This window comes from Miniopterus schreibersii (genome assembly GCF_964146895.1).
Source record: "Miniopterus schreibersii genome assembly, chromosome: 8".
Taxonomy (NCBI): domain Eukaryota; kingdom Metazoa; phylum Chordata; class Mammalia; order Chiroptera; family Miniopteridae; genus Miniopterus; species Miniopterus schreibersii.
In genome coordinates, this window is record NC_138109.1 from 12437172 (window position 1) to 12464510 (window position 27339).

The following is a 27339-nucleotide window of genomic DNA, read 5'->3' on the forward strand; positions in this document are numbered from 1 at the left end:
CTAACTTGACTTTTTTCCCTTTGGGACAAATTATACAGTACCTACTCCCATCAAATTAAGGAGAAGGTAGCGTGGGGGAAAGGCTCGAGGCCTGGAGTCCCAGCCTGGGTCCAATCCCAGCCCCGCCACTCCCCGGACGCGACCCACTGAGACTCCCCAGGGCTGCGAGGGCTAACAGACAGGCCTGGGAAGCACGCTGCGCAGAGAGCAAGCGGCACAAATGCTGGCGGTTACTTAGGGAGCCATTGCAAGGAGGTGAGCCCGCACCGCCGCGCCATCTGCTGAACCCGCGTGAGGAAGCCCGTCCCGTGCCCCCCAAACACCCAGGTTCCTTACTGAGCCACTGTCCGGGAAAGGGGAGAAAGCTGAAGTTGCCACAGAGCAGGGCGCAGCTTCCCCTGGGCGGGGAGGCCCCAGGACGCGGGCGCAGCAAGCTGAGCAGGGAGCGGGCACGGGCACGGACACGGGGAGGAGGCGTGCCCGGGGGGAAGGCGGCCTCCCTGGGCCTGCGAACAGAGCCGCTGTCCCCTAGCTCATTCTATTGTCCCCTCAGCACCCACCCCAGCCCTGGCATCTTCCCCGACACACAGCCAGCGCCACTGAGAAGTTTCGACACAGGTGGAAATGCTTCCTCCCCGCGCTGTCCACACGGTAATGCCGGGCAGACACAGCCCTGCGGCATTTGAAAAGCGGCTGACGCGGTAAGGACCCGAATTCCTGCTTATGTCTCATTTTAATTCGTCTGAAGTTAGACGACCGCATGGCTGTCATAATGGGCAGTGGGGTTCGAGGACAACCCTCTCCTTCCTGGAGCTCTCTCTCTGCTGAAGGTGAGGAACACTTATCTGGGGGGCTCTGGTCTCTGCTCTCACTATCTCCTTCCTCCAAACACCCCGGGTCCCAGCATAAGGGGCGGGGCACTGGGGGGGGCGGTCTGGGAGAGGAAGGCTTGCTGACAACCAGTGGGCGCTAAGGCGGGGGGGGGGGGGGGGGACAGGTATTGCCTTTTCAGGAACAAGGTCAACTTTCTAGAAACAACCAGCAGAGGGGAAGGGAAGTCCCCAGCCCCTCCCGGCATCTACACGGACAATTCTAGAGTAGCAAGTCTTGCTTGGCCTTTTGGGCGAGGAGGGTCATAAACACCTTTGAGGACTGACAAGACGGACAGATGTTGATCCCCAAACTGCACAAAGATGTGGATCCTCTTCTGAGGAGGTCATGCACACACCCCCCGATAGGAAACCTCTGTCCTGGAGCCCAGTTCCCGTCCTGGCAGAGAGCCATGGGGGGAGGGGGGAGCTGTTTTAGGAACCCCCAAAGGGGTCTTTAGGGGAACCACCTGAAGCCCTTCTGTTGGCATTTTCCCGGGCAAAAAAAGAACAGGTGAAAGACAACCCCAAAGGTGTCCCTAAGTTCACCTGCCACCCCACCCATCTTCGCAGAGCAGAGGCCAAGGCCAGGGAGAGCACCCTGGTCTTGGTCTCTTGTACTCCATGTGCTCCCTGCTCCTCTCTGGGCCTTGGCTTCCTGAGAAGTTAAACCTGCCTGACCCCGGGTCCCAGGCCTCTCAAAGGGCGTCTATAAAAGGGCCCTGCAAACTGTAGAGTGCCTCTTCTGGTCCTCTCCCTGGGAGCCCCCTGGTTCTGACGAGGAGGGTAGTGCCACAGGCTGGAGATCATACAGGCTCTGACCCGCATACACCCGGGTTTGAAGCCCAGCTCTGCTGCTGACCGCTGGCATGACCCTTACCGTCCTCACTACCGCTAAATGACAGCAGTGAGAGACAGCTGCCTCCCAGGGTGCCCTGGGGACAGGACAGTCAGGCACACAAGTAATACTGACACCATCCACTGAGCTCTCCGGCTGTGCCAAGCGTAGCATGGAGCACCTAACAGATCTGAGCTCATCTAATCCTTACATCTGCCCTAGGGGCTGGAACTGTTAATGTCCCCATTTCTCAGGCAAGGAAACTGAGGTCAGAGAGGTCAGGAGGCCTGCCCAGGATCACACAGAAAGTCCTGGGATGGGGATTCAGACCCAGGCCTATGGGCCTTCAAAGCCCATAGCACATGGCAGGTGCTCAATTAATGGAAGCTATTGCTGTCAGCAGCAGCATTATCCAGAAGTCTGGGTCCCATCTGAGAAGAAGGTACCCTGCATCTCTCTGAACAGCCAGGAGTGGGAGGGACGTCTAATGTCACTAACACTCACATCTTTCAAGTGTAACCCAAACCCATCCACCATAGTTATTAAATATGCAGACTCCCAGGCCTTGGTCCAGACCTGCAGAATCTGAATCTCTGGGGGTGGAGCACGGGAATCTGCATGTTTCAAAGCACCCCGGGTGATTCTGAGGGCCCTACGTTTGAAAACCCAACCAGGAATTCCTGCAGGTGGCTAAGTTTCACTTGAGAGTGGGGAGAAAAGGGGAGGTAAGAACATGGAAAGAAACGAGCCTGCTGAGGCATCGACTAGTTCCAACACGGATGGGAGATGCAGCCGGTTCTGGGTCTCGGGTCTTGGGGGCAGCCCAGGACTCAGGCCCACCCTCTGTGGCCCCAGGACTTGGGAGGGACAGACAAACAATACCTTACAATCGTACTTGTGCTTCAGCTCCTGCATGTCTCTCCCCCCAACTCTTAAAGCCAAGATGTCTCTCTTAGTCCTGGCGTATCTCTCCTTTAGCCTAGTCAGGTCTGGAGAAAGCTGGAGCCCCCAAGCGGCCAGGCAGAAGGAGAGCAGGTGAGAGGAGCAGGCAGGACAGGAAGGAGACAAAACAGGGGCAACAGAGGAAAAAGGAGACTCAGGTAAAGTGGCGGATGGACAACTCGGGGCAGGCGGCACCTGGGACCTGGGGATGACCAGGGCCCAAGCAGCAGTCCAGCCAGGCTCCCGCCTGGCATTGGCCCCAGCATCGCCCTGCCCAACATGCCAGGAAGCTGGGCCGGGTCTCTGCAGCAGGGCACCCTGATGCTGGGAGGAGAGGTGAGAGGGGAACAGTCCAGGCCCACTCTCAGGGAAGGGGAACAGTGCTGGGAGGGCAAGGGCTGTGTCTTTGTCATCTCCCCATCCCAGGGGCCTGTGACATAAGAGGTTCTTGGCAACTCTGTGAGATGGATGGATGGCAGGTGGATGGATGGGTGGCATAGGTGGGCAAGAGATGAATGGATGAGTAGGAAAACGCACAGAAAGATGGGTGAATGGACAGAGGGATGGTTGGCAGATGGGTAGATGGACAGGCTCATGGATGGATGGATGGATAGATGGATGGAAAGATAAATGGATAACTGAGCAAATGGATAAATTTAATTAGGTACTGTATGGCAGGGCAAATGGATGGAGAAGGGATGAACAGAAGTAAGATGAATGAAGAAAGAATGAATGGACTGGTGGATGGACACAGTGCTGGGCTGATAAACATTTAACTACTGGTTCTCCAGGAAAAAGCTCTGCTTTGTAGCATTTCCATGGTAAGAATGCTGCCACCTAACCCATTTCAAGCTACCAACCTGACATCACTGGATGTGGAGTTGGAAAGAGATGCCCGCAATTGGTTCTTGGGTCCCTGTGAGCTAGGGCAAGCTGGCTCTAGCACAGCACTAGAGGAGGGGTGGATGAGTAGAGGGAGGGAGGGAGGGAGGGAGGGAGGGAGGGAGGGAGGGAGGGAGGGAGGGAGGGAGGGAGGGAGGGAGGGAGGGAGGGAGGGACACCTGGATGTAAGGATGGATGGGTGACTGGCTTACATACTATCTGGGAAGATGGATGGATGGACAGGTGAACAGACAGACATTCAAACGCATGAAGTGTGTAAGCAATAGTGATGTTTGGTAAAGCATACAGAAGACCAAGACACTCATGTCTTCTAGAGAAGCTGACAAGTACAGAGACCAAGAGCACGAGCTCTGGAGGCAGGTGAGCCTGCATTCAAACCACCACAGCCCGCTTCCTAGCTGGGAAGTCTCTCCACCTGAGCTCCAGCTTTCCCACTGCTACGCTGGCCTTAATAATACCCACTTCAGAGAGTGCTGAGAAGATTAAATGGACGACACACGCAAAGCCCAGAGTTTAGTGAGTACTCAGAAGATGGAAGCTCTCGTCATGCTCTTACTCAAATAAGTGGCTAATATCTATTGAGTAGTTGGATAGATGGATGGTGGGATGGATGGATGGATGAATGGACAGATGGGTGGACGGATGGGTGGACAGATGGGTGGACGGATGGACAGATAGACGAATGGACAGATGGACGGATGGATGGATGCATGGATGGATGGATGGATGGATGGATGGATGGATGGATGAGGTATTTTCTTTCAAATCATGTGTGATGAGTGTGGCTCTACCGCTTACTGGTTGTGTGACCCTGACCACATCATCTAACCTCTCTGAGCTACGGTTGCTTAGGTTCTCTGATGATCAAAATGAGACTCTTAGTGCCCATAATACCAACCACTCTAGGGTATTAGGAAAAAGAACTGAAACTGCTCTGTAAGCTGAAACACAATAGGCAAAGGTTCACGATTATTATACAAAGAAGTAACAGAACGGGGATCCTTCTGTGAGTTACTCAGACTCCCCCAAAACTGGGGAGTTTGAGATATGTACTGAGTTCTGTTTCATCTGTAAATAAGATGGACACAATAAAATCAGACAGCCGATGTGGGCCACCTGATGCCCTCTGCCTCTCTAGGGGTCAGAAGACCTGGGGTCAGAAGTCACCCACGGAACTGGCCAGATCAGAGCAGGGGCGCAAACAAGGCTGAGGTCGGAGCTGGCTTTTCTGCCCTGTCCCCTGACCAGCTCGATCACAATGACCTTGACTAGGAAGAGGTCACAATCAGAAAGCAGAAAAGTTCAATGCAGCCCATTCCACAACTGGAAAAAAATAATAACAGCCACTGAGCACGGGTGGTAACCAGCAGGTATTATTAACATATGAGGATCGGGCTCCTGCTTACATCTGGGTCAGCTGCTTCCAAGGAGGTCCCTCTGCAGACTCCTTGGTCACTTCCTTTGGCAAAAATCCACCCACCGAGAGCTGGCCTCTCAAGATCTCTGAAGGAGGAACTCCACCAGTTCTCTGACAGCTGGGCAGGGTGCAAGGAGCCCGCTCCAAGGACAGGACAAAAACTTCCCCAGATCTCTGCAGCCCAGTGCCCCACAGCCACACAACACACAGCCAAGCAGCGGTGTGCAAAACATGCAGCCACTGCAGTGCCAGGCACAGGAGCAGGTGTGTCCCAAGAAGTTCAGGAGGGCGAAGCACTGCAGGCAGGGCTCAGGGGGGTTCCCTGGCAGAGGTCGGTGGCAGGGGAAGGGCCCCTCCACAATCCCCTGTTCTCCTGGAGCCTGCTGTTCAGGAAGCAGGAGGGCCTTGGCCCATGGCCAGAGAAAAAGTCTTCGTGGTTAGAAATTCAAAGAACTCTGCTGTGTTGTTTGTCTGCTAAGGAAAGTCCAAAGCCCCAGCCTCAGGGTGCGAGGGGACATGAGCTCATGGCAGCAGCCAGAGACCCTGGGGCCAAGACCTGGTGAGGGCCAGCCCAGCACTCTCAGAGTGCTCTGTGGGCCTCTGGCATCCCTGGGGGCAGGGTGCTGGTTAAAAGGCACACTGCCCTGCCACCCCAAACCCTGAACGAGAGTCCCTGAGCAGGGTGAGGCCCTGGCATGTGTGAGTTCAACCAGCTACCACGTGATCCTGATGCTGAGGGCCACCACCAGAGAGCCCTGATTCAGTGTCCCCATACCTCTTGCCCTCTGAGAGGTGCCTGTGGTACCCTCCCAGTCCCCAGCAAGAAGGCAGGGGCTGGGAAAGTGGCTGTAGGGGATTAGGAGGGACAGCCAGAGGCTGAAAACAAGGGCTTGCCCAGGCATCGAGTCCACTTGCTCCCAAGACCCAGAGCAGAGCTGAGAAGTACCCATCCTGCCTTCCTACAGACAGGCTGCCCAGGGGGTGTGGTGGCTTCATGACTAAAGCCCCTCTTCTCTCCTAAAACAGCGCACGCTGCCCCATCTGAGGACAGGAGCAGGGATTGCCTGTTCCTGGGCTTTTGCCTGGGCCATTCCTTTGGCCTAGATACCTTTCCATCTCCTCTGGCTTCTGCACCCCAGCTCCCAGCTCATCTCTCTTGGAAGCCTCCTCTTACCAACCCCATCAGATGGCACCCACGTCAGGCAGACAGCCTTAGGTACAAGGGCTCATGTTTACCAAAAGGCATTTTGTCTCATTTTTGGCAAATTATTTCACATTCAGTATCTCTTAGACCACAAAGGTTGCCCAAGCCTGTTTGGGTCTTCCTGTCCCCATGTACCCCAGCCATACCCTAAGACATGGGCTGAGCACACAGTAGGTATCATAGATGCTGACTTTTTTGCTAGCAAGAAGTCAAGGCCATTTTCCGTGGCTCAGCCCATGGGGGCCCAGCCACGAGAAGGCCAGGGTTCAGGAGAGGCCCACGCAGCTCCCAGGTTTCCTGGGGATTTGGGGGGCCCTTCTTGATCTGAGGAAAGTCTGTCTGAAGACTCTTTGGCCAGCACTCCTCTCCCAGAGGGGATCCCCAAACTTACAAAGGAGCAGGAAGTGCTAGGAAAGAATTGGAGGCGCCCACAATCCCAGCCTAGGTCTGGGACCCCCTGACTCGTCCCTGCCTGGCCTTCAGGCAGGACTGGCCAACACGTTGAGCTCGCCTGAGAGGAACCCAGTCTACCTGTGGTCAGGCAGGGCCAGCCTGTAAGAAGCTGCTCCCACTACATCCCAGATCTCAGCATGGATAGAATCTGCCTTCTAGAGGCTTCTGAAGAATAAATGGGAGAAGTCACGGGAAAGGAGGAACCAGACGATCCACCCTTCTCTCAGCCTCTGACTCCCTCCTGAAATCAGCAGAATGAATCCTGTTCCAGGCAGAAACATCAGAGGAAACCAATGCCTGGATGGCACTTGGAAAGGCCACGGGAAGGAGCCTCTGGCAGCTCTGTCTTAGCCACAGCAGCCCCCATTTGTTCCCCTCCCCAGGCAGGGGTCTGTGTGGGGGTCTCGGATTGATTGGTCTGAGAACACAGACCAACACAGTGCAGGAAGATGAAAATGACTTGATCCAAGTGCCAAATCTAATCAGCTGGTTGGGCTGCCTGGAGCACTGTGCTGAGGAGGATTCTGAGGCCAGATGTGAGCCCACGAGCATCATGATCAACGTGGGATCTGCCATAGACGTGGGGTGGGAGGGCACCTGTGCCAGGTATGAACCAAGCCCACCCCAGGTTTAGGGCTCTCCGCAGCCAAAGATCAATGCCGGCAGGTCATCTGTGTCAGGGCACCTGGGCCACTTCCTCCAGCACGCGTTCCTGGGAATCGTTTAGGTAAGAGTTTCAGGCCTGGCTCTCACCACCTTCATTACCCCTCCTTGAGGGGTTCTCAGGGCCCTGGCTGGCGCGAGAGACGCTCCCACCTTCTCACCTTGGGCTGGAAGGACACTCGGTGCTTGGCGGGCTCTGCCTCCGGCTTGGCCTCCTCCTCTGAGTCTTCGCTGTAGCTCTCAAACTCACTGGAGCTCCAGCCTAGGTCCTCCACCTCCCTGGGCGCCCCGTCACGGGGCGCATCCTCATACAGCAGGCTCCTCTCCGCCCCTGTGGGCCAAGCCATGGGGCAGTGAGCAGAGGCCCGGGCCAAGCCACCAGACCCAATTCCAGGTGCACGGGGGAAGGGGGGGACAGGTAAGCGCGCAGGTGGCTGGCCCTGGGGCTCCGCCTCTGCTTCCTTGTCCATAAAAAAGAGGTGATGAGACACAAAAGCCACCCAGTAAAGTGAGGAGGACATGAGAAAATGTATAAAAGCACAAGAAATGTGTCAGGCGCATGACAGGCTCAATTATTTCCTCCCATTGTCAGCATTACTTTTCTGGGATCTGAGTGCTCATCCTGGGCCTCCTAGGCATTTTTTAGTAGAAAAGAGAAGACATGGACCGAGTGCTCTGGCCTCAGCATCCTGGGGGTCGGGCATTAAATGAGTCAGCATCCCTCACCCCAAACCTGAGTTTCCCACATGGCTCTAGGATCATCCAGTAGGGGGCGTCCCTGGTCCAATGTCCAGGAGCGATCCCTTTTCTTGCAAGGCCCCACAGGAAATGTCTTGAACCGAAAACTTGGGGACAAAGGCCTGAGAGTCCACTAGCCACAGTGCCACCAGGGCCTGGGCACTCTTGGGGTCTCTGCTGAGTCAGGTGTGAGATGCTGCTTCCAGGCTGAGGTGGAAGCCACTGTCCTGGGACTAAAGCATGGGGGTCCCCCCCAGCCCAATGGGAGATCTGGAGCTTCACCTTCACCGCTTGGGGCTTCAGTTGCAGGTCTGTTACCTACAGCACTGAACTGCCAACCTCACAAAAGTGAGGCCAGACTCCAAGAAACGCACGCAGATGAAAATGCTGTTGTCAACATCAAAAAATGTGGCATTGGGAAGGGTTTTAAAAATCTGCTCAAAAAGCATGTTGCTGGAAATGGGGAGCTTGGGTTTTCAGAGACCTCTCTGTAAAATAGGGATGATAATGGTAAGCTAAGCAGAAGGGTGGAGTAAATAAAATATGTACATAAAGCTCCAGCAAAGAGCTGCTGATCCTCGCTCGAGGGGGCTCTCAGCAGGCTTGATGTCATCCCATTGACCTCAAGCCTCCACCTGCTCCCCACAGGCAAGCTGGGGCCGGGAGGTCTGGAAGATGCACTGAGGCTGAGCTGGAAACTAGGGTCCCAGGATCAGGAGGGAGCATGCAGTTATTGTTAAGCAATAAATAATAGTGACTAATGTCTCCAGAGAGTGGAGCAGCTGGTGATTAGGCTGTGACCTTTACGGGGCTGGGTTGATTGTCCTATTACTGCAGTGGAGGCCCCAATGCTTGGGGCTGCCCCTGAGGAAGAACCATGGTGGCATGGCACCCGTCTCCCGCCCCACGCTTCCAAGGGCGCCCAGCCTCCCAACTGCCTGCATCTACACGCCACATCTCTTGGTGGATTCTCCCGGAAATCCTGCGGGGTCAGCAGGGTATAAATTATCATCCCCTCCTATTAGACAGATGAGAAAACAGGGACCCAGGGAAGAAACGTGACTTGCCCAAGGTCAGGCAGTGAAGGGGGCAGGGGTGCAGACTCCCAGGCCAGGCTCCATCTATTTGCTGCACTGCTTTCTACGGAAGCCCTGCCATCCTGGTGACCACCCTGGGCTCATTTAGAAATGCTCTCTCCAGTGGACACAGAGTCACCAAATTCCTGAGCCTGTGCCAAATCCTCAGCCTTCGGGGCCTCACAGTGGTCCTGGTCCCACCCTCCACTTCCTGGGGCCTCGGGCTTCACTGGTGCTCAAGATCACAGCCCCTCCGCAGGGCACTCACCACCACCACTAGTGCTCCATGTCAGTCTCTACTGGCATCCACACGACAACCCAGGGATGGAGCTTTATTGCCCTGATTTTACAGATGCATCAACTGAGGCCCAGAGAGATTAAGCAGAAGTCCTCTGGTGTGACCCTCCCCAAAGTCCTGAGAGGTCAGGATGACATTCTGATTTTATATGAAGAAACCAAGGCCCAAAGGTCCCCATGCCCTAATCAACAGCAGAGCTGAGATTGGAACCCAGGGCTACGAGTGTGGCCTGCACCTCAGTTGATAGCTTCCTCTCCCAGTGCCTGATGAGCCCACATCAGTCCACACAGGACCAGGCCGGCAGGTGTCATACTAACCACAGCAGCGTCCCTGTGCAGCAGACCTACTGAGGTGCCACAGTCTTGTCTCACTCAATCTCCCACAGCCCTGTGGGTGGAGGCCGGGGGCCGGTGGCCCTCAATCTGCAGGCTCAGAGCTGAGATACAAAGGCAAGTTGTCTGACACCTACTCTTAACCACCTCAGGGTAAAACTGTGGGATGGCAGGAACAGGCAGTTTCCCCATACCCTGGGGACGTTAGTGCTCAGGGCAGACTAGGGACCAAGTAATTAGTTGCTTGATTTGATTCAGGTGAGAAAACAGCCCAACAGAAGTTAAACAGCAGCCTTAGGCCACTCAGGTCTCCTTCCTGGGTTGGGACCTTCCTACAAGACACCACTGCCTCCCTACACAATGCACTGTTTCCCTACCTCTCCTGGATTCGAATGAGCTACACACAGGGATGTTAAGCACCTCCTGGGCTTGCAAAGGGAGGCACCTATCATTGGCCCATTTGTCCCTGTTGCTGGAACTGGAGTCAGGAGTGTGGCTCTGGGGGCCCATGGGTCTTGTCATGTCTGTGTGTCTCTCCTGTGGGACTGTGCATAGCCCAAGGATGGTGAAGGCCACCCCTATCAGACTAGGAGCCCCTCAAAAGCAGGGGCTGTTCCACCGACACGGGGAGCCCCTGAAAGCAGACAGAATAGTGTTGAAGAAAAAGCAGAGTGGGGCAGATGTCCATAAAATCCTGGATCTGTGATCTGGGGCTGGTGGCTTAACCTCTCCGATGTGACTGTCAACTGGAGCCATAAGCCTGCCCTGCTGACCTCATGAGGTTGATTAAACAGTGGGAGCAAATGTGTTTCATCTGTCATAAGATGCTGCCCAAGACCTCCTGGGATAGGAGACAGAGCGCTGGACTTAGGTCAGAATGACGCAGGTTCAAATCCCAGGCCCGCCTCTGCAATTTCTTTGTAGAAAGGACGTAATATCAGAGTACAAGAGACAAACATGAGAGTCACTGGCCTGTGTTCAAGCAAAGATGAGGATAATAAATACCCCTCCCCCCTGGGTGAGTTGGGCCCAGCTCCAGCAGGACTCTCTCCCCTCTACTCTGTCTCCCGTCTGAGGCCACAATCTCCCCCTCTTCCAGGCCCACCCAGGGCCTCACCCAGAGGAGGGCACAGGGTTCCCAGCGTTCTCTGCTTCACCACTTAACAAGCTGTCACTTTCCCTGCAAGCCTGGGAAGCCCAGACTAGCACCCCATTTTCCTGGGAGAGGAATCAAGGCTCGGAGAGGTGGAATGACTCGCCAGGGCCCCCTCAGCCAGAGCGTGCCCAGCCCAGAGGCCCTAACCCCTGCCCCACCCAGCCTGGCCCCTCCCTCTCCCTGGATGACTGCAGTGGTTTTTAAAAGCAGGAAGGAGTGGCAATGGGCTGGGTGGGGAGGGAAGGAAATGGAAGAAGACCTTCCCCAGGCCCAGCCCCTCCCACCGCATCCCTAGAGAAGCAAGGAAGCGTGAAAGGGGCCCCTACCCGCTTGATGGGCATCCAGGCTCTCACAGGGGACGTCGTCATAAATCACATCTTCATCCAGGGCAGGGAAAGTGAACCGGTCGACTGGGAGTGAAAAGGGAGAGGGAAAGGGCAGGGATAAGGCGAGGAGGCTGCCAGGCTGACATCAGGCTGCACCAGCTGGCAGCTCCCTCCTCCAGCATCAGGCCGCCTGGGCCCTGGGGAGCCCCTGCCCCGCCGCCCTTAAGAGGACACTGGTTCCGCTCCTTCTCTCCGCCCCCCAACCCCTCCAAGGCACCCTCCCAGTGACCAGGGCAGGCCCCACCTGCCTCCCTGTCACACATTGGCTGGCCCATCTGGCTGACAGCAGCTGCTGAGGACACCTGCAGGGAGCAGACCCAGCACCCGGGCACATCTTCAGTGGCCCAGGCCCCCCAGCACTACCCTTGAAGGAGGCACCTCCCACCCAGACGCAGAGGAGGGACAACCAGCCCTAGTGAGTAGTGGAAATAGGGGGAGAGAAATGGATTTGGAGAGAGGGGTTAAGAACAGTCCCCCTGAAACCCAGCCAGCAGGGTCCTGATTAATGAAAATTCAGCAAATGAGCACATCCCTCCAGGTCTATGAGGAGAGCGAGGCCTGCCCATGTTAGCAGCCCCCTAGATGCAAAATCTAATGAGATCTCTCCCCAAAACTGTGTGCCCACTCTCTGCCCTCTTTAGAGGCATAGGGCCCTACAGAACAAGGATTTCGAAGGCCAGTCCCCACCCCTGATGGGAGCCTGTCCTCACCCCACAGCCCTCCAGGAAGACATGGGACCTGATGGCCTCTGAAGTCCCCACCATCCTAACTGTGGTGCTTCCAGTTGTCCCAGGGCCCCAGAGCCTCATCCCAATCCCCTTTCCCTCCCCCCATGGCCTCTGCCTCCCAATGGCTTCAGACCTATCCACCTCCGTCCAGGTTCCTAGCTCCGGGCTCAGCCTCCCTCCTCGCCAGCCTCCTCACTGGACTCCAGCCCACCCCACCGTGTCTCCTGTCTCGCAGCTACACCCCAACAGTGACTGGACTGAAATGCAATCATGGCTGCATTACTGCTCCCAGTGCCAGGTGTCCCCTCGCCCTTGGGCTCCTGCACGAGCTGCCGGACACTCTTTTGCTGGCCCCTGCTCCCTGGTTCTCCACTTTCAGGACGCATGGGATCTCCCCACTCTGGCACCTGCCCTCTTCATGGGAGTCACCTGCCTGTGTGTCTGGCTCTGCTCCCAGAGGAACCTCGTCTTGGTCACGGGCACCCCCACCAACTGCCTCAGAAGTATTCGAGGAACTGATAAATGGATGAATGTGTGGTCCACTCCTGGACCGTGGCTCTCAGGGCAAACGGGCAACTGTCAAGTGTGGGCAGTGGCCAATCCACCTCAGAACTGCCACCCAGCCCACAGCAGCCCAGCCAGTGAGGACCCGTCAGCCCACATCAGCTCTCTCAGCTTAGAGGAGGGGACTCTGAGGCTATCCTGGCACCACCCTCCTGGGGCCAAGACCTAGGCGGGGGACTTACTTCGACGGGAGCTCTTCCGCTTCCAGCTGGAACGCCGGACCCTGGACAAAGCTGTGTCCGTGGCATCTCCATTACTCACCACAGCTGGCACCCTGCAGGCCAAGACACAGTGCCAGTGAGCCGACAGGGCGGGGGACAGAGCTGATGGCAAGGGAGGCAGGGAAAGCTGGCTCTTGGAGCCTCCAGCAGCACACAGTGCACATGACGAGCAGGGGCAGGCTGAGGACAGGAGCCTCGGGCCCCAAGGCCATTATCGGGAGGCCAAGGAGGCTTCGGACAAGCCCCTTCCTTGTCTTTAGAAGGCACCATGGGCCCACCTGCTGCTCTAAGAGCATAAAGATCACGTGGCACAGGGGTAAGGACCTGGTGCTCCCCAGGCATGGGTACCCGTCTTCCCTCCCGCGCAGGCTCAGTGGGAACCTCCATCTCCCCGCTGTTCCCCCACACGGAGCTGGAGGCCAGGGCTGGGGGACCCGCCTCCTGGGGGACAGGAGGGCTTGCAAAGATTCACAAAACCACGCATGACAGACAAAGCTTCAACCCCTGAGGAATGAAGGACAGGTTACTCTCAGACACCTGCCTCCCAGGAGCAGGCGTGCAGAGGGAAACGGTGCGGAAACAGCAGGCCCCCCGACCCGAGCCAAGCGATCACTCGACCATCTCCAGCGACATCACTCGGACATCATGCGCCCCTGACATGATGTGACATACGAAGGGCACCTACCTCTGCAGTTTTCTTACCCAAGCCCATAACCCCAGTCTAATCATGAGGAAAATGCCAGACAGACCCAGATTGAGGGACAGTCTACAAAATACCTGCCCATTACTCCTTGACGCTGCCAAGATCATAAAGACCAAGAGAAGGCTGAGAAAGTGTCACAGACCAGAGCAGAGAGAGGAAGGGAGAGGGGGAGAGAGAGAGAAACATCAATGATGAGAGAGTCATTGATCAGCTGCCTCCCGCACACCCCCTGCTGGGGATCGAGCCCGCAGCCCGGGCATGTGCCCTGACCAGGAATCGAACCTCAATCTCCTGGATCCTAGGTCAATGATGCTCAACTGGTGAGCCACACTGGCCGGGCTGAAAGTTTTTTGTTGATTTTTTTTTTAAAGCCCAGGCTCAAAAAACAAAGGCCACGTTGGCCAATCCAGAAGGGAGGGGCCTCCAGCTGTCCAAGACAGCAGCCACTGTGGCCAAGAACTGCCTTGAACTTCCTGGTACCCGGGCCCTTAGCCCTTGGCCCTTAGCGGAGGATGGCGGGGGGGGGGGGAGTGGGGGGCAGGAGATGAAGACCAGGACAGTGCAGGGAGAAGGAGGGGGGGAATGAGCAGCGCCTCCTGTGAGTGGGCCCCTTGCCTTCACCCTCCCAGCTCTGCAGGCAGCAGGCAGAGGAGCCTGCCCAAGATCATGCTGCCCATGGGGGGCAGAGCCAGACGGTGGAGTCCGCTTGTCTGGCCCCCAAAGCTGGGCTCTTATGGCTGCGTCTCGGGTAACAGCCCAAATAGCTGTGACAATGGAAACGGTCTATGTCTGTGCTGTCCCGTGGGCCTCACATGGCTACCGAGCACTTGGATGTGGCTGGTGGAACTAATGTGACTAAGGAAGGAACTTAATTTTACTTTCAATAGCTGTGTGTGGCTAGTGGCCACTGTATAGGACAATGCAGGTCTAAGTCACCTATTAGAGAAGCTGGTCTCAGCTCAAAGTTCACTGCCAGAAGTCAGCAGTGTCACCCTGGGGTAAGGGACACAGTCTTAGGGTAAGGCTTTCCACCGACCGGAAATAAATGCCAAGAGGGGACAGGGCTGGACTGCACCGGCGGGGGGTGCTGGGACCAAGGGAGCCACCTGAGCTCCAATCCCGACCAGTTGTTTCCGGGAGCACCATCTGCTCAAGCAAGAGACATCTAGAAGGTGCTGGATGCAGCTGCTCCGAAATGCTCGGACAGAACCAAACCATTCCAGCCGGAGTCCATGAGGGGGTTTGGCAGAGTCTGGTTGAAAGTTTGCTTTGATGCATTAACCGTGACAATTGGTGACCGTTACAATGCCCCTGTGGGGTGCTACTTGCTCTGCTTTGCCTCTGTAAAGGAATGGGCAAAAGCAGGTTTACAGCTGTAATACAAATAAATAATATAATTACTAATCAATAATAACACAAGAATAAATTGTGTTTCAAGTACTCACAACTGTAGACTTACTTTTGCCCACCCCTGTATTTGCATATTTCATTTCACAAGAGGGCATATGAGGTAGGTGTTAACATCCTTGGGCTACAGATGGGGAAACTGAGGCTCGCAGAGACTTAATGACTAACGTCACTCGGTGCATCACAGGGAGATGGGATCTAAAGCAGGCTGTCTGCCTGCAAAGTTTGTGCTCTTTCAACCAGACGCCTCGGAAGTAGGAAACCTGCATTTAAATATCCACTGACATCACAGATTCACTGCGACCTAAGGTCACTGAACCTCGCTAGGCTATTCAGCCATCGTTTTTTTTAAAAGGAAGGAGAGAGCGTTCAGGATAGAGTCAGAAACGCAAGTTCAAGTCTTAGTCCAAAAGAAATCGTAAGTGTTCTAGGTACTTTCGTGGTAGACACTTTGCCATGAACGTTTTCATGACGTAACTAATTGGCTGTAAGGCAATATTGCTGTAAAAAAAGATAAAACAAGTTTGGTTTGTTGTTGCTATTGTTGTTTTGTCTGTCTGGTTGTCAGTCTGGCTTCATTTCTCCATTGACAAACTGGTGGAGAAAATAGTTTATAAACAGGAGTGATCTTAAAATAGTTAGCATCTCTTCCAGAGGACAACTTGCCGGGGAGTTGGTTGCTTATTTTGAAACATGCTATATGGGGAGGAGAGAAAAGGAAGGGCCGAGGGCCCTCTTTGAGGTGAACCCACATTTTCCCCATAGAACGAAGACAGGTACTTAGGTACAATCCACAAAATAAAGTCAGTTATTGGCACAGGATTGCCATAAACCTAAACACATTTCAGATGTATTCAAATATTTTGTATTTCACAGTAGCTTTTTAAGTTCTGTTATTCATTTTTAATCTCCCTCTTTTATTTGTCATGATTTTTTCTCTTTTATGGCAAAATTGCCTTACAGCCAATTAGTCATGCAGCAAAAATATCTATGACAAAGATGCCACAATCAAAAAAATACTGGATACAAATCGTACCACCCAGCTCCTAGGCCGCAGTGCAGTTCAACCAGGGAACACGTGAGAAAGTCCCGGGTAAACCCTGAAGGTGGCATCAAGGGCGAGTGGGGATGGGGGATATTTTTGGGTGAGATCAGGCAGCTTTAGAAGGGCTCTGGAAATACTCTATGACACACTGAAAGCCAGGGTGGGGCTGAAAACATGAGCCTCTTGGTTGCACGTTGCCAAAACACAGTGACCTTAATGTTTAATTTTAACTAATTTAAGTTGAAATAGCCACATGTGGCTTGTGGCCACCATACAAGACAACGCAGATCTAAGCCACCTCCTCTATTGGAGAAGCTAGCCTGGGCTCATTTCCATTGAGTCGCCAGCCCAGGTACTGGTCCTGGCTTCCTGGGGTGGGAAATGTGGGTCACACAGCATAGAGAAGTCACCTTCACAACCACCCCCTCGGCCTCAATGGCTGAGGCCAGCAGAGAGACTGGGAGGCCCAAGGGAGGGAAGAGGCCAGCGCCTGTGAGTGGACAGGTCTTCCCAGGATTGCCGGACACCACTACCCACTGCAGCCCTGTACTTTGCTGGCATGTACTCTGTGCCTGGAGGATGTCAAATGCTTGAGGACAAGTGCATGTCTTATTATGACCATTTCACAGATGAGGAGAGTGAGGTTCAGAACAGGCAAGGACCTAGCCCCAAGTCACCTGGCCACAAGCGATAGAGCTGAGGTTTGCCCCCAAACCTTGCTCTGACCCGGGCTCTGCTGCCCCAGGCTTGGGTTCCCCAGGCACATTCAGAGGAAAGGGCCTCCCAGGCAAGGGAAGCGGTGGGTATGGCAAGAAATGAGGCTGGGGTGCCTCCTCCCTCCTTGCTCCTTCCTGCCAAGGCCACTGACCCACCCTGCACCCACCCGGGGGACAGCCTCTCCCAGCTGCTGCCTGGCTGAGAAGTCTAATTTTCCCAGTAAGCAAACACTCTTTCTGGGGACTCCCCAGATAATAAAAGAGCCATAAAAAGCAATAAGAGGCCAATTAGCTCACCCTTATCTGAGCTTCCTGCACTTCTGATGCCTCTCAGCATGCCCAGGAGAGAAAGGTCAGCTGAGATAACAGCAGTCTTACAAGGTGAGGCCCCTGCCACTGGATATAAAGGAAAGGAGCAGAGTCCATGGAGAGGAACTCAGAATGAGAAGCTTGACCAAAAAGAGGAGGCAGGAGACGGACAAAGGACCTCTCCCAGGCACCCAACGACAATGTTCATGGACCAGATTTGGGTCGAGTGCAACAGAAGGCCACCATGGAGCTCAGAGCACTTCTGTGTTCACCTCTTCTCTCTCCAGGAACAAGCCGAGGACAAGAGGGGAGTGAGTGCCCTGTGACAGCAAGGACCTGCTCTGTCCTGGCCGCGCCATTCCATCAGCCCTGGCACACAGTGGACACTCAGTGATGACCGATGCCCTCCCTGGCCTATTTTCTTTAAGATAAGAATCCCCACTGCAGAGAATGGCAGTGCCCCCAGCCCCTGCTGCTGCAGGCACAGCCCCCAGGTTCTCAGAGAACCTCAATGACAAGAGATTTCACAGGGTCCCTTCCCAGAGCCCACAGAGTGTGAGTGGTCAAGGAGAAGACCCTCAAACCAAACGGGCTGAGGATTCCTATCTGGGCATCCCCACACAGGGCATCCCTGGGGCCTCTTCCAGAACAAGGTATGACTAATACAAAAGGGGGAAAGTTCCACCTTTGGCAAATAGAAAGGACCAGAATAAGCTTTGCCTTATAAGGCCTTGAGTACAACCCGATCTGCAGCACACGGAGGCCTGAGACAGAGGGCTTGCCCAGGATAGCGCTACTCAGAGCATCGCCCGCCCCTGAAACTCTCACCACCACCATTTCCACTACCCCTACGTCCAAGAGACACAAAAACGTTAAGCCCAGATCAATCCCACTGCCAGATTTCTTTTTGGCTCTGGCCGCTTTCTAGTTCCTGTAACATTTTATAGTCAGAGGGACCTTCAAGTCATCCGCTGGGATGATTCAAAGCAGCTGACCCCTGCAGTTACCTGGGGCCCTACCCAGCAATTCTGACCCGTCGGTCCAGAGGCGCCCAGGCACTGGTGTCAGTCAAGCTCCCGCTGGGTCCAGTGTGCAGCCAGGGTTGAGAACCGAGGCTCATGGGTTTGAGGCGTGAACAGAACACTCTGAAGCCAGCAGCTCTGGACAAAACCACGGCTCTGCCACTGGGCTCTGCCACAGGGACAGTCAATAATCTATAGTGAATAATCGATTCTGCTTCCTACTGTGAGGATTGAGATAGGGCCAGTAAAGCACTTAGCACCTCTCTATGCCTCAGTTTCCATATCTGTGAAATGGGGCAACAATACCTCCCTCTAAGGGTTCTGCTAATGGGTAAATAAAGAGGCATGTAAAATACTCATCACAGGGTCTGGCACAGGATAAATTCTCCACGTGCACCACTTCCCATCCCCATCCTGCCCCCGCCTCCTCCAGTTACAGGGTCCCTGTACGCATTCCCCTCCTCACGCTGCAGCCGGCCATCCTTCATATACAGAAGGGTCCCAGGACCCAGTCTGCTTGTCCTGTGCCACCCCACACACAGTGACACATCCACTTACTGAACAAGTAGCAGCAGTGAGGAGCCCCTAGGGGAAATCTGCAAAGGGACCCCTCACACAGTATCCACAGCACAGTCCTCAATGGGGATTGAGCACCAAGGCCCCCCAGGGAACCATCTCCACACAGGAGCCTGGCCCCACAGCCCCAGAGGCTGACCCAGACCCTGCCTCTGATCTGCACATACTTTCCTCCCTGACATCTGGAGGGTCCTGGACTCTGTGATCAGACCATGAACAGGCACTGCACCCCCAGCAATACCTTATTTTTTTTCTAAATACAAGTTCATTTTAATTTTTATATTTTTATTGATTTTTAGAGAGAAAGGAAGGGAGAGGGGGAGAGAGAGAAATATCTATGTGAGAGTGAAACACCCATCAGCTGCCCTCTGTATGCACTCCATCGGGGATCAAGCCCACAACCCAGGCGTGTGACCCAAACAGGAATCGAACTGGCAACTCTTCAGTGCATGGAACAACGCCCAACCAACTGTGTCACACCGGCCAGGGCTCCAGCAATAACTTATCAGGAACCACGTGGGGTTTTGAAGAAGAACACAGGTTCCCATGGAAAAATGCTCTTGCTATGTAATTAGGTCACAAAATGCACCATGAAACAGTATGTGTAATAAAACCACAGTTCTATAAATAAATGTGCATTCACTTGTATATATGCAGAGCAAAGCAGCTGGACAGGAACGCACAGTGGTAGAATTAAATCTTGCTTTTACTCTATCATTTTCTGTGCTTTCCAACTTTTCTACAACAAACATGTATAACCATTAGTAACCAAAAAAAAGGGAGAAAGAAAACACATCTAAGGAAATGGTAAGCAATGCATTGGCCAACACGGGTCCCTTGTGCCCTGATCTGCCCCAGTCAGACCAGCACCCTTTGGGGACAGTGATAAAGGGCATCTCACTGACTAAGCATCTGCTCTGACATCTCATCTCATCCTTCCAAAGGCTTCATCAGGCGGGTCTCCTGTTCCACTTCACGGAGCGGAAATGTGGCAGATAAGGCAATGGGGCTGCTATGTAGAGCGGGTGGGGTCCCAACCAGATCCCTGTGGGACACGGCAGGGCAGAGGTTTGCAACACTGGTTCTGGGAGCCAATGGGGCTCTGCCTCATCTCAGCTTGGCTCTGTCACCTCAGGCTGATGACAGGTGCTCTCTGCGCCTGCTTCTGAATATGTAAAGTGGGGATTTTGACAGGGCCGGCCTGGGAGAGCCTGGGGGAGGACTCATGAAATAAGGCAGATAAAGCTCTCAGAACAGGGTATGGTCAATAACAAGTTCTGATTCCATGCAGGCCATTATTATCTGGCTCGAGAGCCCATTCCTCACCCCCACCCCCTCCCCCTGCCCCTGGGCTCAGGAAAATAACTCAGCCCTGCACAGACTGTCAGCGCCCCCCACCCCGCCCCCAGGGGCAGGGACTGTCTGCCTGGTTGCTGCAGTGCCTGCCACATCATAGGTGCTCGGTAAAGATCTGTACCCTAAGAGGATGGAGAATGGAGGTCAAGGGCAGGGAGGACACCAGCCGACCAGCAGAATACAGGCCAAGGACAGCCCCCAACACTGTCCTGGGTGGGCAGCGGGTTCTGCAGATGAAGAGTAAACAGAGGATCTGACCTCAGGCTTTGAGCCCAAGTGCTACCACCTGCCAGCCCGGCCCCCTAGACCAGTGACTGCACCTCTCTGGTCTGCACAATGTGCCCCATAATAATTCCCTTTTTCCAGGGCCTTGTGTTAGTCTCCTATTGCTGCTGTAACAAATCACCACAAGCTCAGTGACTTAAACAACACAAGTGTATTATCTTACAGCGGTGGAGGTCCAAAGTCCGAAATGGGTTTCATGAGCCTAAAGCAAGGCATTGGCAGTGCTGTGCTCCTTCTGGGGACTCCGGGGTAAAACCCGCTCCCTTGCCCTTTTCCAGTCCCTGGAAGCAGCCTGTAATCCTTGGCTTGTGGCCCACTCCTTCATCTTCAAAGTCAAGACTGAGGCATCTTTCGCTCTCTCTCTGACTCTGACCCTCTTGCCTCCCTCCATTGGATCAAGAGGAATAATCCAGGAAAACCTCCCCATCACAAGATCCTTAATGTAATCACGTCTGGAAAGTGCCTTTGCCATGTAGGATAACATTTCACAGGCTGTGGATATTAGAACATGGACCTCTTTGCGGGGGGGGGGGGGGGGGGGAAGCATTCTTCTCCCTACCACAGTTGTGAGAATCAAAATGAGATGTGTGTAGGAAGGCTATATAAACAGTAAAGCCCATGCATGTGCAAGCTATTAGTATTGTGGCTTCTCTGTGCCAGGCACAGATAAAAGCTGAAGACGGCAGAGTCCTATTGCTACAGGGACCCAGGGATCGACCTCACCAGATTCCTGACAGGGCCCTCAATGTCGCAAATGAGCAGGTGTAGCTTTTTCAGGGGAGAGACAGTGTGGTTTTTATACTGGATTCTCAAAGGGTCTGTGACCCAAAGGCCATAGTTCAGATGTGGAAATGCATTTAACCAGGGTGGAAAGAGGAAACCAGAAAAATAAAGCTCTTCCAATTTAGGGACTGGCAAGGGGCCAGAGAGCATCTTCAGTAGAATAGGGGGCCCCATAACCCTCCCACAAGGGACTCCACTGCCCACATAGACCCTGTAGGACAGGACACAAAAGGCTATGAATACTTGGATTTGGGGAAATGGCAAGTTTCTGACCAAGCCCAGGGTTCCAAACAATTCCAGGCTGGGTCTGCAGCAATACACAAAACCTTGAGTGATAACTCCATGACTGAACTCCCCAGGGAGAATTTCCTCTGGGGGCTGGGGCTACTCCACCCTTGTTCAACTGCTCCCCCTGCTCCCCACCCAGAGGTCTCAGGAGCCACAAGGCCAAGGCCAGGCTGCAGGCAGGCCCTCCAGCTTGTTTCCATTCTGTGCAAACACTGCTTCCCTGAGTCTGGCTTCCTCTCACCCTGACCCTGTCAGCCCAAGATGCATCCACAGAGAACGGTCTCCTTGGCCCTTCCAGGAATCCAGGTGCCGAGCTGCTTCCCTCTGGGTCCATGTCTGGGTGAGAGATGTTGGCCCATCCATCTTGTCTGGATAAGCTCAGGGTGGAGCAGGACTGGTACCTCCAGTGGGCCACTGTGAGTCCCTACAGCTGGGCCAGGAGCCAAAGGCCTGACCCAACAGGAAATGCTGAGACTGCAGGGGCCCCTCTGGGATGGCAGTGAACAGGGCAGGAAAAGCAAACAACTCCCCAGGAGGCCGGAGTCCACATCAAGTGCTCTGAGTGAGGGGTGAGAGGCGTGTCCAGGAAAACACAGGCAGCCAGCGACCACTGGGCACCCAAGGCCACTCTTTCAACCCCAGCTCCCCCGCAGCTCCCCCAGCGAGAGCTCAGGCTGGCTGTGAGTGTACTGGCTGCAAAGTCTGCCAGGAAAGGCCAACCCTGCGGGCTCCAAGGGTCAGACAGGCCAAGCTCCAGCCCTGCGATTTACCAGCCCTGCCAGATTTTGGGTAAACCACTCCAACTCCAAGCCTCAGTTCCTAATCTGCAAATGGAAGTGATCAGCAGTCCCTGTCTCCGGGGCTGCTGTGCCCAGGAGATGACATAATGTGCAGGAAGCACTCAGTAGATGGCAGCCTACACTGTCAGCATCGGCAGGATCAGGGGACTATGACCGTGTGGCCTCGGCCACTCAACGGCCCTGAGCCTCCCTTCCTGCCAGCCTCTGTCCCGCCCCCGGCGGCTGCCAGAATCAGAGCCCAGGTGCAGAGATTCCATTTCCACGCTGCTTGTGTTCTGTTCATTTTCATGGAGACACTGAAGCTCACCTTTCAGGCCCCACTCACCCGTCCTTCCATCCATCAGTACCCATCACCCATCAGCAGGCATGTCCTCGGCAGCCGCCTTGTGCCTGACACCACGCCAAGCCCTGAGAATGAAGACACAGCAGCAAGCTGCCCCCCTGGGGCTGGCCTGCAGGTGGGAAGACACTTCTTCATCCCTCTGCCATCACAGTACCTCAGTGCAGGCGACAGGGGCGGGCGCTGGCTTTTACTTTGCTCCCATTTCAAGAGAAGGGGCCTCCCCCAGAATCACACAGGCAGCTCTGAGTCCACTCTGCTTGGCTCCCCAGTTGGGATGCTCGGGACATCCCGACTGCTCAGAAACAACTCTCCCAAAAGCTAGAGAGCATCTGCTTGCAGGCAAAGGTCTTACTTTAATAAACATACAAACAATCGGATCATTAATATGGAGTTAACCACACAGCCCCACCATGAGCTAGAGTCTGAGATTCTGGGCTCAAACCTGGAGCCCCAGTGCATCCCTGCAGGGTAGCTTAGTGGTCGAGCAGGGTAGTCCACCCCTAAAACTCACCCCACAGTCCTTGGCATGACACCCCCCCAGCAATGCCAGGAGCTCTGTTTACCCCATAGCAGCCCAGCTTCCTCCTCTGGGCAGCCCAACCAAGCAGGCAAAGGGACCAGGAAATCCACACGCCTCAAAGCCAGAGACAGACCCAGCACCCCTGGACCTGAATTACACCGCCCGCCTGGCAGGTGGAATTCCCCCACCTGTGCAGACTCCTGGAGGTGGGGTAGCTGGTGGGTGAGAGCTGGACCAAACCCAGGCCCGTCGGATTCCCAGGGGACAGAGCCCAACCAGCTCCCTCTAAAACCAAATCTAAACCAGGGCCCAGAATAACAACAGTAAATATGTTTGGCGCAGCCAGTATGTGCCAGCTAGACTAAGCATGGGATAAAATGTTAACTTCCGTACGCCTCACAGAGCCCTGCGAGAAAGGAGACTTATTATCTCCATTTTACTGATTAAGAAAGTGAGGCTCGGGACAGGAAGCCACATGCCCAGTGATACACAGCTAGTGACAGCAGGGCAAGGCTTGAAGCCAGCTCTGTGGCTCAGAGCTAGGGCTCCCAGACCCTCGAAGAGCCAGCCCCCAGCCCTCAGTTCACCCGCCAGGCCCCTGCCACCAGCTGGCGAGCGGGGGTGAGGACTGGCTCTGCCTCCTTCCCTCCAAGGGCCCTGGGAGGAGTGAGGCCACTTTGCCGCTGCAGCTCTGCCTGGATCTGGGCAGTTACTCTAGCTGTGCTGTGAGGACCTTCCCTGGAGGCCAGGTGGGCAGCCAGGCAAAGCCCAAGGCCATTTCCAAACCCCGGGCAGGTGAGCCACAGAGAAAATGCAGTAACAAGAGGTGAAATGTCCTCCACTTGAAGATTTGTGTGTTTTTTTAAAGCAGTGTTTGCTTAATGACTACCTTTAGGGAAGTTTAAAAAGAAAAGCAAGGGGTTTTTTCCTTTCTCTTGGGTAACAAGGAGGAGGAACATGATCTGGATGGATTCACCTCCCAGAGGACTCCGAGTGGAAAATCACCGGCCTGGGAAGAGGCTGGAACCAAAGCAAATGAAGACCTGGAAGGGAGGGATGAAGCTGGGAGAAAGGTGGAGAGCACTGGACAAGGAGTCAGGGGGCCGCTGGAGTGTGACCTTGGGCAGTCCTGCCCCTCAGTCTCCTCATTTGTAAAAGTAAGGGGCTGAACAGAGGCCTCTTAGGACTCCTGCTGTGATCAATGCTGGGCAGAGTCTCATGTCCCATGAATGTCTGTCCCCATTAAAGGAACCCAAGTGTGATCTTTATCCATGCCTGCTGTGGGTGAGACTCCAGTCGTGGCAATGCAGGCCCAGCCCAGGAGTCCAAGGCACTGGGCACACGGTCTCTGTCCCTCCAGCCCCAATGCATTGGAGCCATCCAAACTGGACAGGAGGTGGGAGCAGAAGTGAACACAATGTGTGTATTTCGTGCTTCCCATAATCAGTCTCATTTATTCCTCAGGATGCTTCAAGGTGCGTATTATTATTTCCATCTTACTCATGAGGAAACTGGGGCTCAGAGAGGTTCACAGGCAGCCCAAAGGCACCCAGCTCTTGAGGGGCTGAATGGGGATTTGAACTCCAGAGCTCTGGCCCTGGTGCCTCCTGGAGATGGTGTGCAAGGGAGCTGGGGTTGCTCCAGGGCAACTTATAGGACAAGGGGTAGTGCTGCGGAGTGGCGGGCGGAGGATTAAAGGACCAGGCCTCTTTCAGAAACGCCTGGCCCACCCTGAGCTGTCCCGACCAGTGGGCTGATGAAAACAACTAGGCAGCAGCTCTGGGGACCACTGGGTCATGGCCTCAGCGTGGCACCAGCCAGACACACAACCTGGCTGCAGTCATCAGGTCTCCAGGGCACGGCAAGCAGGTGGGCAGGGATAGGCCAGGCTGTGCTCCTGACCCCAAGGTAGGGAATGGAGTCTCTGGGAGTGTGGCCTGAAAGAACCAAGGGTGCTCGCTGCACACAGCCTGGCCTCTGCCCAGTAGCTTCCTCCATGTGGGTACTCCTTTCATTCCTCCCCTCTCCCACCAGTGAATTTACACTCTCTTGCTCAACCAAGACCCCCTCATGGCTTCCTTCGGGCCAGTGTCCCAGTTCCCTGGGCACCCTTCTCTGTCCCATCGTGAAGTGTCTGCCTTCCCTACCAGACTGGGAGTTTCCGGGCAGCTTCATTCCCAGCCTACCTGGAGGGCTGTCATCCTGGGAGATCACAGCTATCTCAGATCTCCCCAGTCCAGTACTACAGGACTGCTGATTCATTGCAGGTCCCTGACCAGGGAGGAAAAGCCAGCTCCCACTTGGGGCCTTAATCACACAGGGTCCGCCCACTCCCAGTGACGAAAGAGCACATACAAGTGTGGACAGAGATTTGAATCCAGGACTGCCTTCTGCTCCAGGGGTCCAGGGCCACATCTGCATCATAGAGACCTCCAGTTGGGCAACACCTGCCTGAGAATTAGCCTTCCCCCCAACTCACACCTGGAAGACAAAGGAAGTCTCAAACATCCCTCCCTGGCCATAAACTCCAGGGCCTGGATGGACCACTAACACTTCCCTTAGAAGGGGACTCCCTAAGCACCCATGTCTCCAAAGCCAAGCAGTGAGCAGCAATAAGTAAAGCTCTGAGAGGCCTCAGTTTTTATGGCCCCAACCCCCAAATGTGCCGTGCAACCCCAGAGCTGACTTGCCCAAGACCCCAGAGGGAAGGGTAGCAAAAGTAACCGCCTTGACCGGGTGCCTGCTGTGATGCTGGGCCTCTTACCGAACAATGCATTTTTCTAAGGAGGAAGCAGTGGCCCATGTTACAGATGAGAAAACCGAAGTCCAGAGGATTGTGACTTACACAAGGACCCACAGCCAGTGCTGGGGCAGAGTCAGACCCAGGCAGTCACCTCCAAATTCAGGCTTTTAACCATCAGGCTGCTGTGCCCCAGACAGGCTCCCAGATAGAGAAGGACGGGTTCCCCGACAACAGTCACGGGAACGGTACTGGCAAAACAAACGGCGATGGCAAAGACAACGGGCCAGGCATTGCGCTGAACACCAGACAGCCGTCTAAGTCTCAGCCACGACCCAGCGAGGTGAGGACTTCACTGTTTCCATTTTGTGCATGAACAGACTTACATTTAAAGAATCCATAGGACTCCTTCAAGCCACGCAGCTAGCAAGGCGCAGAGCCAGGGTTTGGAGTAACGTGGGTGAATTCTAGGGACTGATCTCTTCCCTCGGGTCCAGGGATCTCGAACTGCGCTCCTCCTTACCCAAAGGCCTGTCCTGAGCCATGTTGGCTGCAGCTCCACCTTTTCCCACACCACCTGCCCAGTCTCTCCTCTTTTTCCAGCCACCAAAAAAGAAGGAAGGAGGCTCACTTACTTTGTCTGGGGCAGTGCAGCCGCTGGGTCTGGGTCTGCGTCTGTGGAGAAGAGCAGAGGGAGAGCCCGTCAGGCCGGAGGCTGCCGGTGGACTCCCCGGGGGTGCTAGAGACGGGGCCTGGCCAGCCTGGGCGCCTGCAGGGCCCGCCTCCCTTCTCCCAGCCTCTTCACTGTCATCAAGCTCCCTTACCTGTCCTGCGTGCACCGCCCCCACCCGCACCCCCATGGCCCACATCCCAACTCCAACCAGAACCAGCGGCCCTGCCTGCTCTAGGCCTGCCCCCCACCCCCAGCTCCTCAAGGAGTCCCTTGTCCCCAAGGCTGCAGGAAGTTCCTGCTAGTCCGGTCCCCCGGTCTTTCCCAGATGACAAAATCAAGAGCCCAGAAGCTGCCATTTAACACCAGCCTTATCAGGGCCTTCCCACCCCCAGGGCTACCCGCCTTCCAATCCCAACTAAAGGGAGGCTGCTCCTCTGGCTGATGTGATTCCCTGGGAGAAGCTATGGGGGGGTGGGGGGGTGGCTCCAGAGAGCTGGGCCAACCACTTCCATTTACTATGTGCCAAAGCACACCAGATGCTGCAGGAATGCGAGGAATCCCAGTTCCCAGGGGAGGCAATGGAATGCAGCTTCTTCCCAATGGCTTCTCCCTTCCTGCTTTCTGGGGACAGCAGAGGGACCAGAGGCATCACTGGGAGCAGGGAGCCTCCACCCCAGCCCAGAGGCCTGGAAATGGGAGGACCCAAGCATCCCAGAGCACCTTACCAGTGACCGGGGCAGCGTCGAAATCGATCAGTGGGGCGTCTGCGTACTCTGGAGCAACGCCTGGGACACCCAGGCCCGCACTGGTGTCCTCGTCATCGTCACTATCGTCAAACTCAAAGGCCTCTCCAGGGTCGTCCTCCGCCTCTGGGGAGGGGCCTGGGCCTCCTGCAGGAACCAGCTGATCCCCTGGAAGGGAGGAGGAGTATTAGCTGGGCTGCAGGGTCCCAGGGGTAGGCCAAGGGGGAGGTGTCTGGAAATGG

The 27339-nt window shown here is 55.1% G+C and overlaps 1 protein-coding gene across 3 annotated transcripts in view; it reads right to left on the reverse strand.

Annotated features, from left to right (window-relative positions):
• The window catches only part of ARHGEF10L (Rho guanine nucleotide exchange factor 10 like), a gene marked incomplete at its 5' end in the record, with an annotated part of 124249 nt that overhangs the window by 63620 nt on the left and 33290 nt on the right, over nt 1-27339 (reverse strand). For 2 of the 3 annotated variants that reach the window (XM_081143658.1, XM_081143657.1), the window contains 6 exons: nt 2590-2706; nt 7451-7620; nt 11216-11299; nt 12750-12841; nt 26317-26356; nt 27080-27265. In XM_081143658.1, the coding sequence (XP_080999784.1) occupies nt 2590-2706; nt 7451-7620; nt 11216-11299; nt 12750-12841; nt 26317-26356; nt 27080-27265 (689 nt within the window). The remainder of the gene's footprint in view (nt 1-2589; nt 2707-7450; nt 7621-11215; nt 11300-12749; nt 12842-26316; nt 26357-27079; nt 27266-27339) is intronic. The other variant, XM_081143659.1, reaches the window with a different exon arrangement.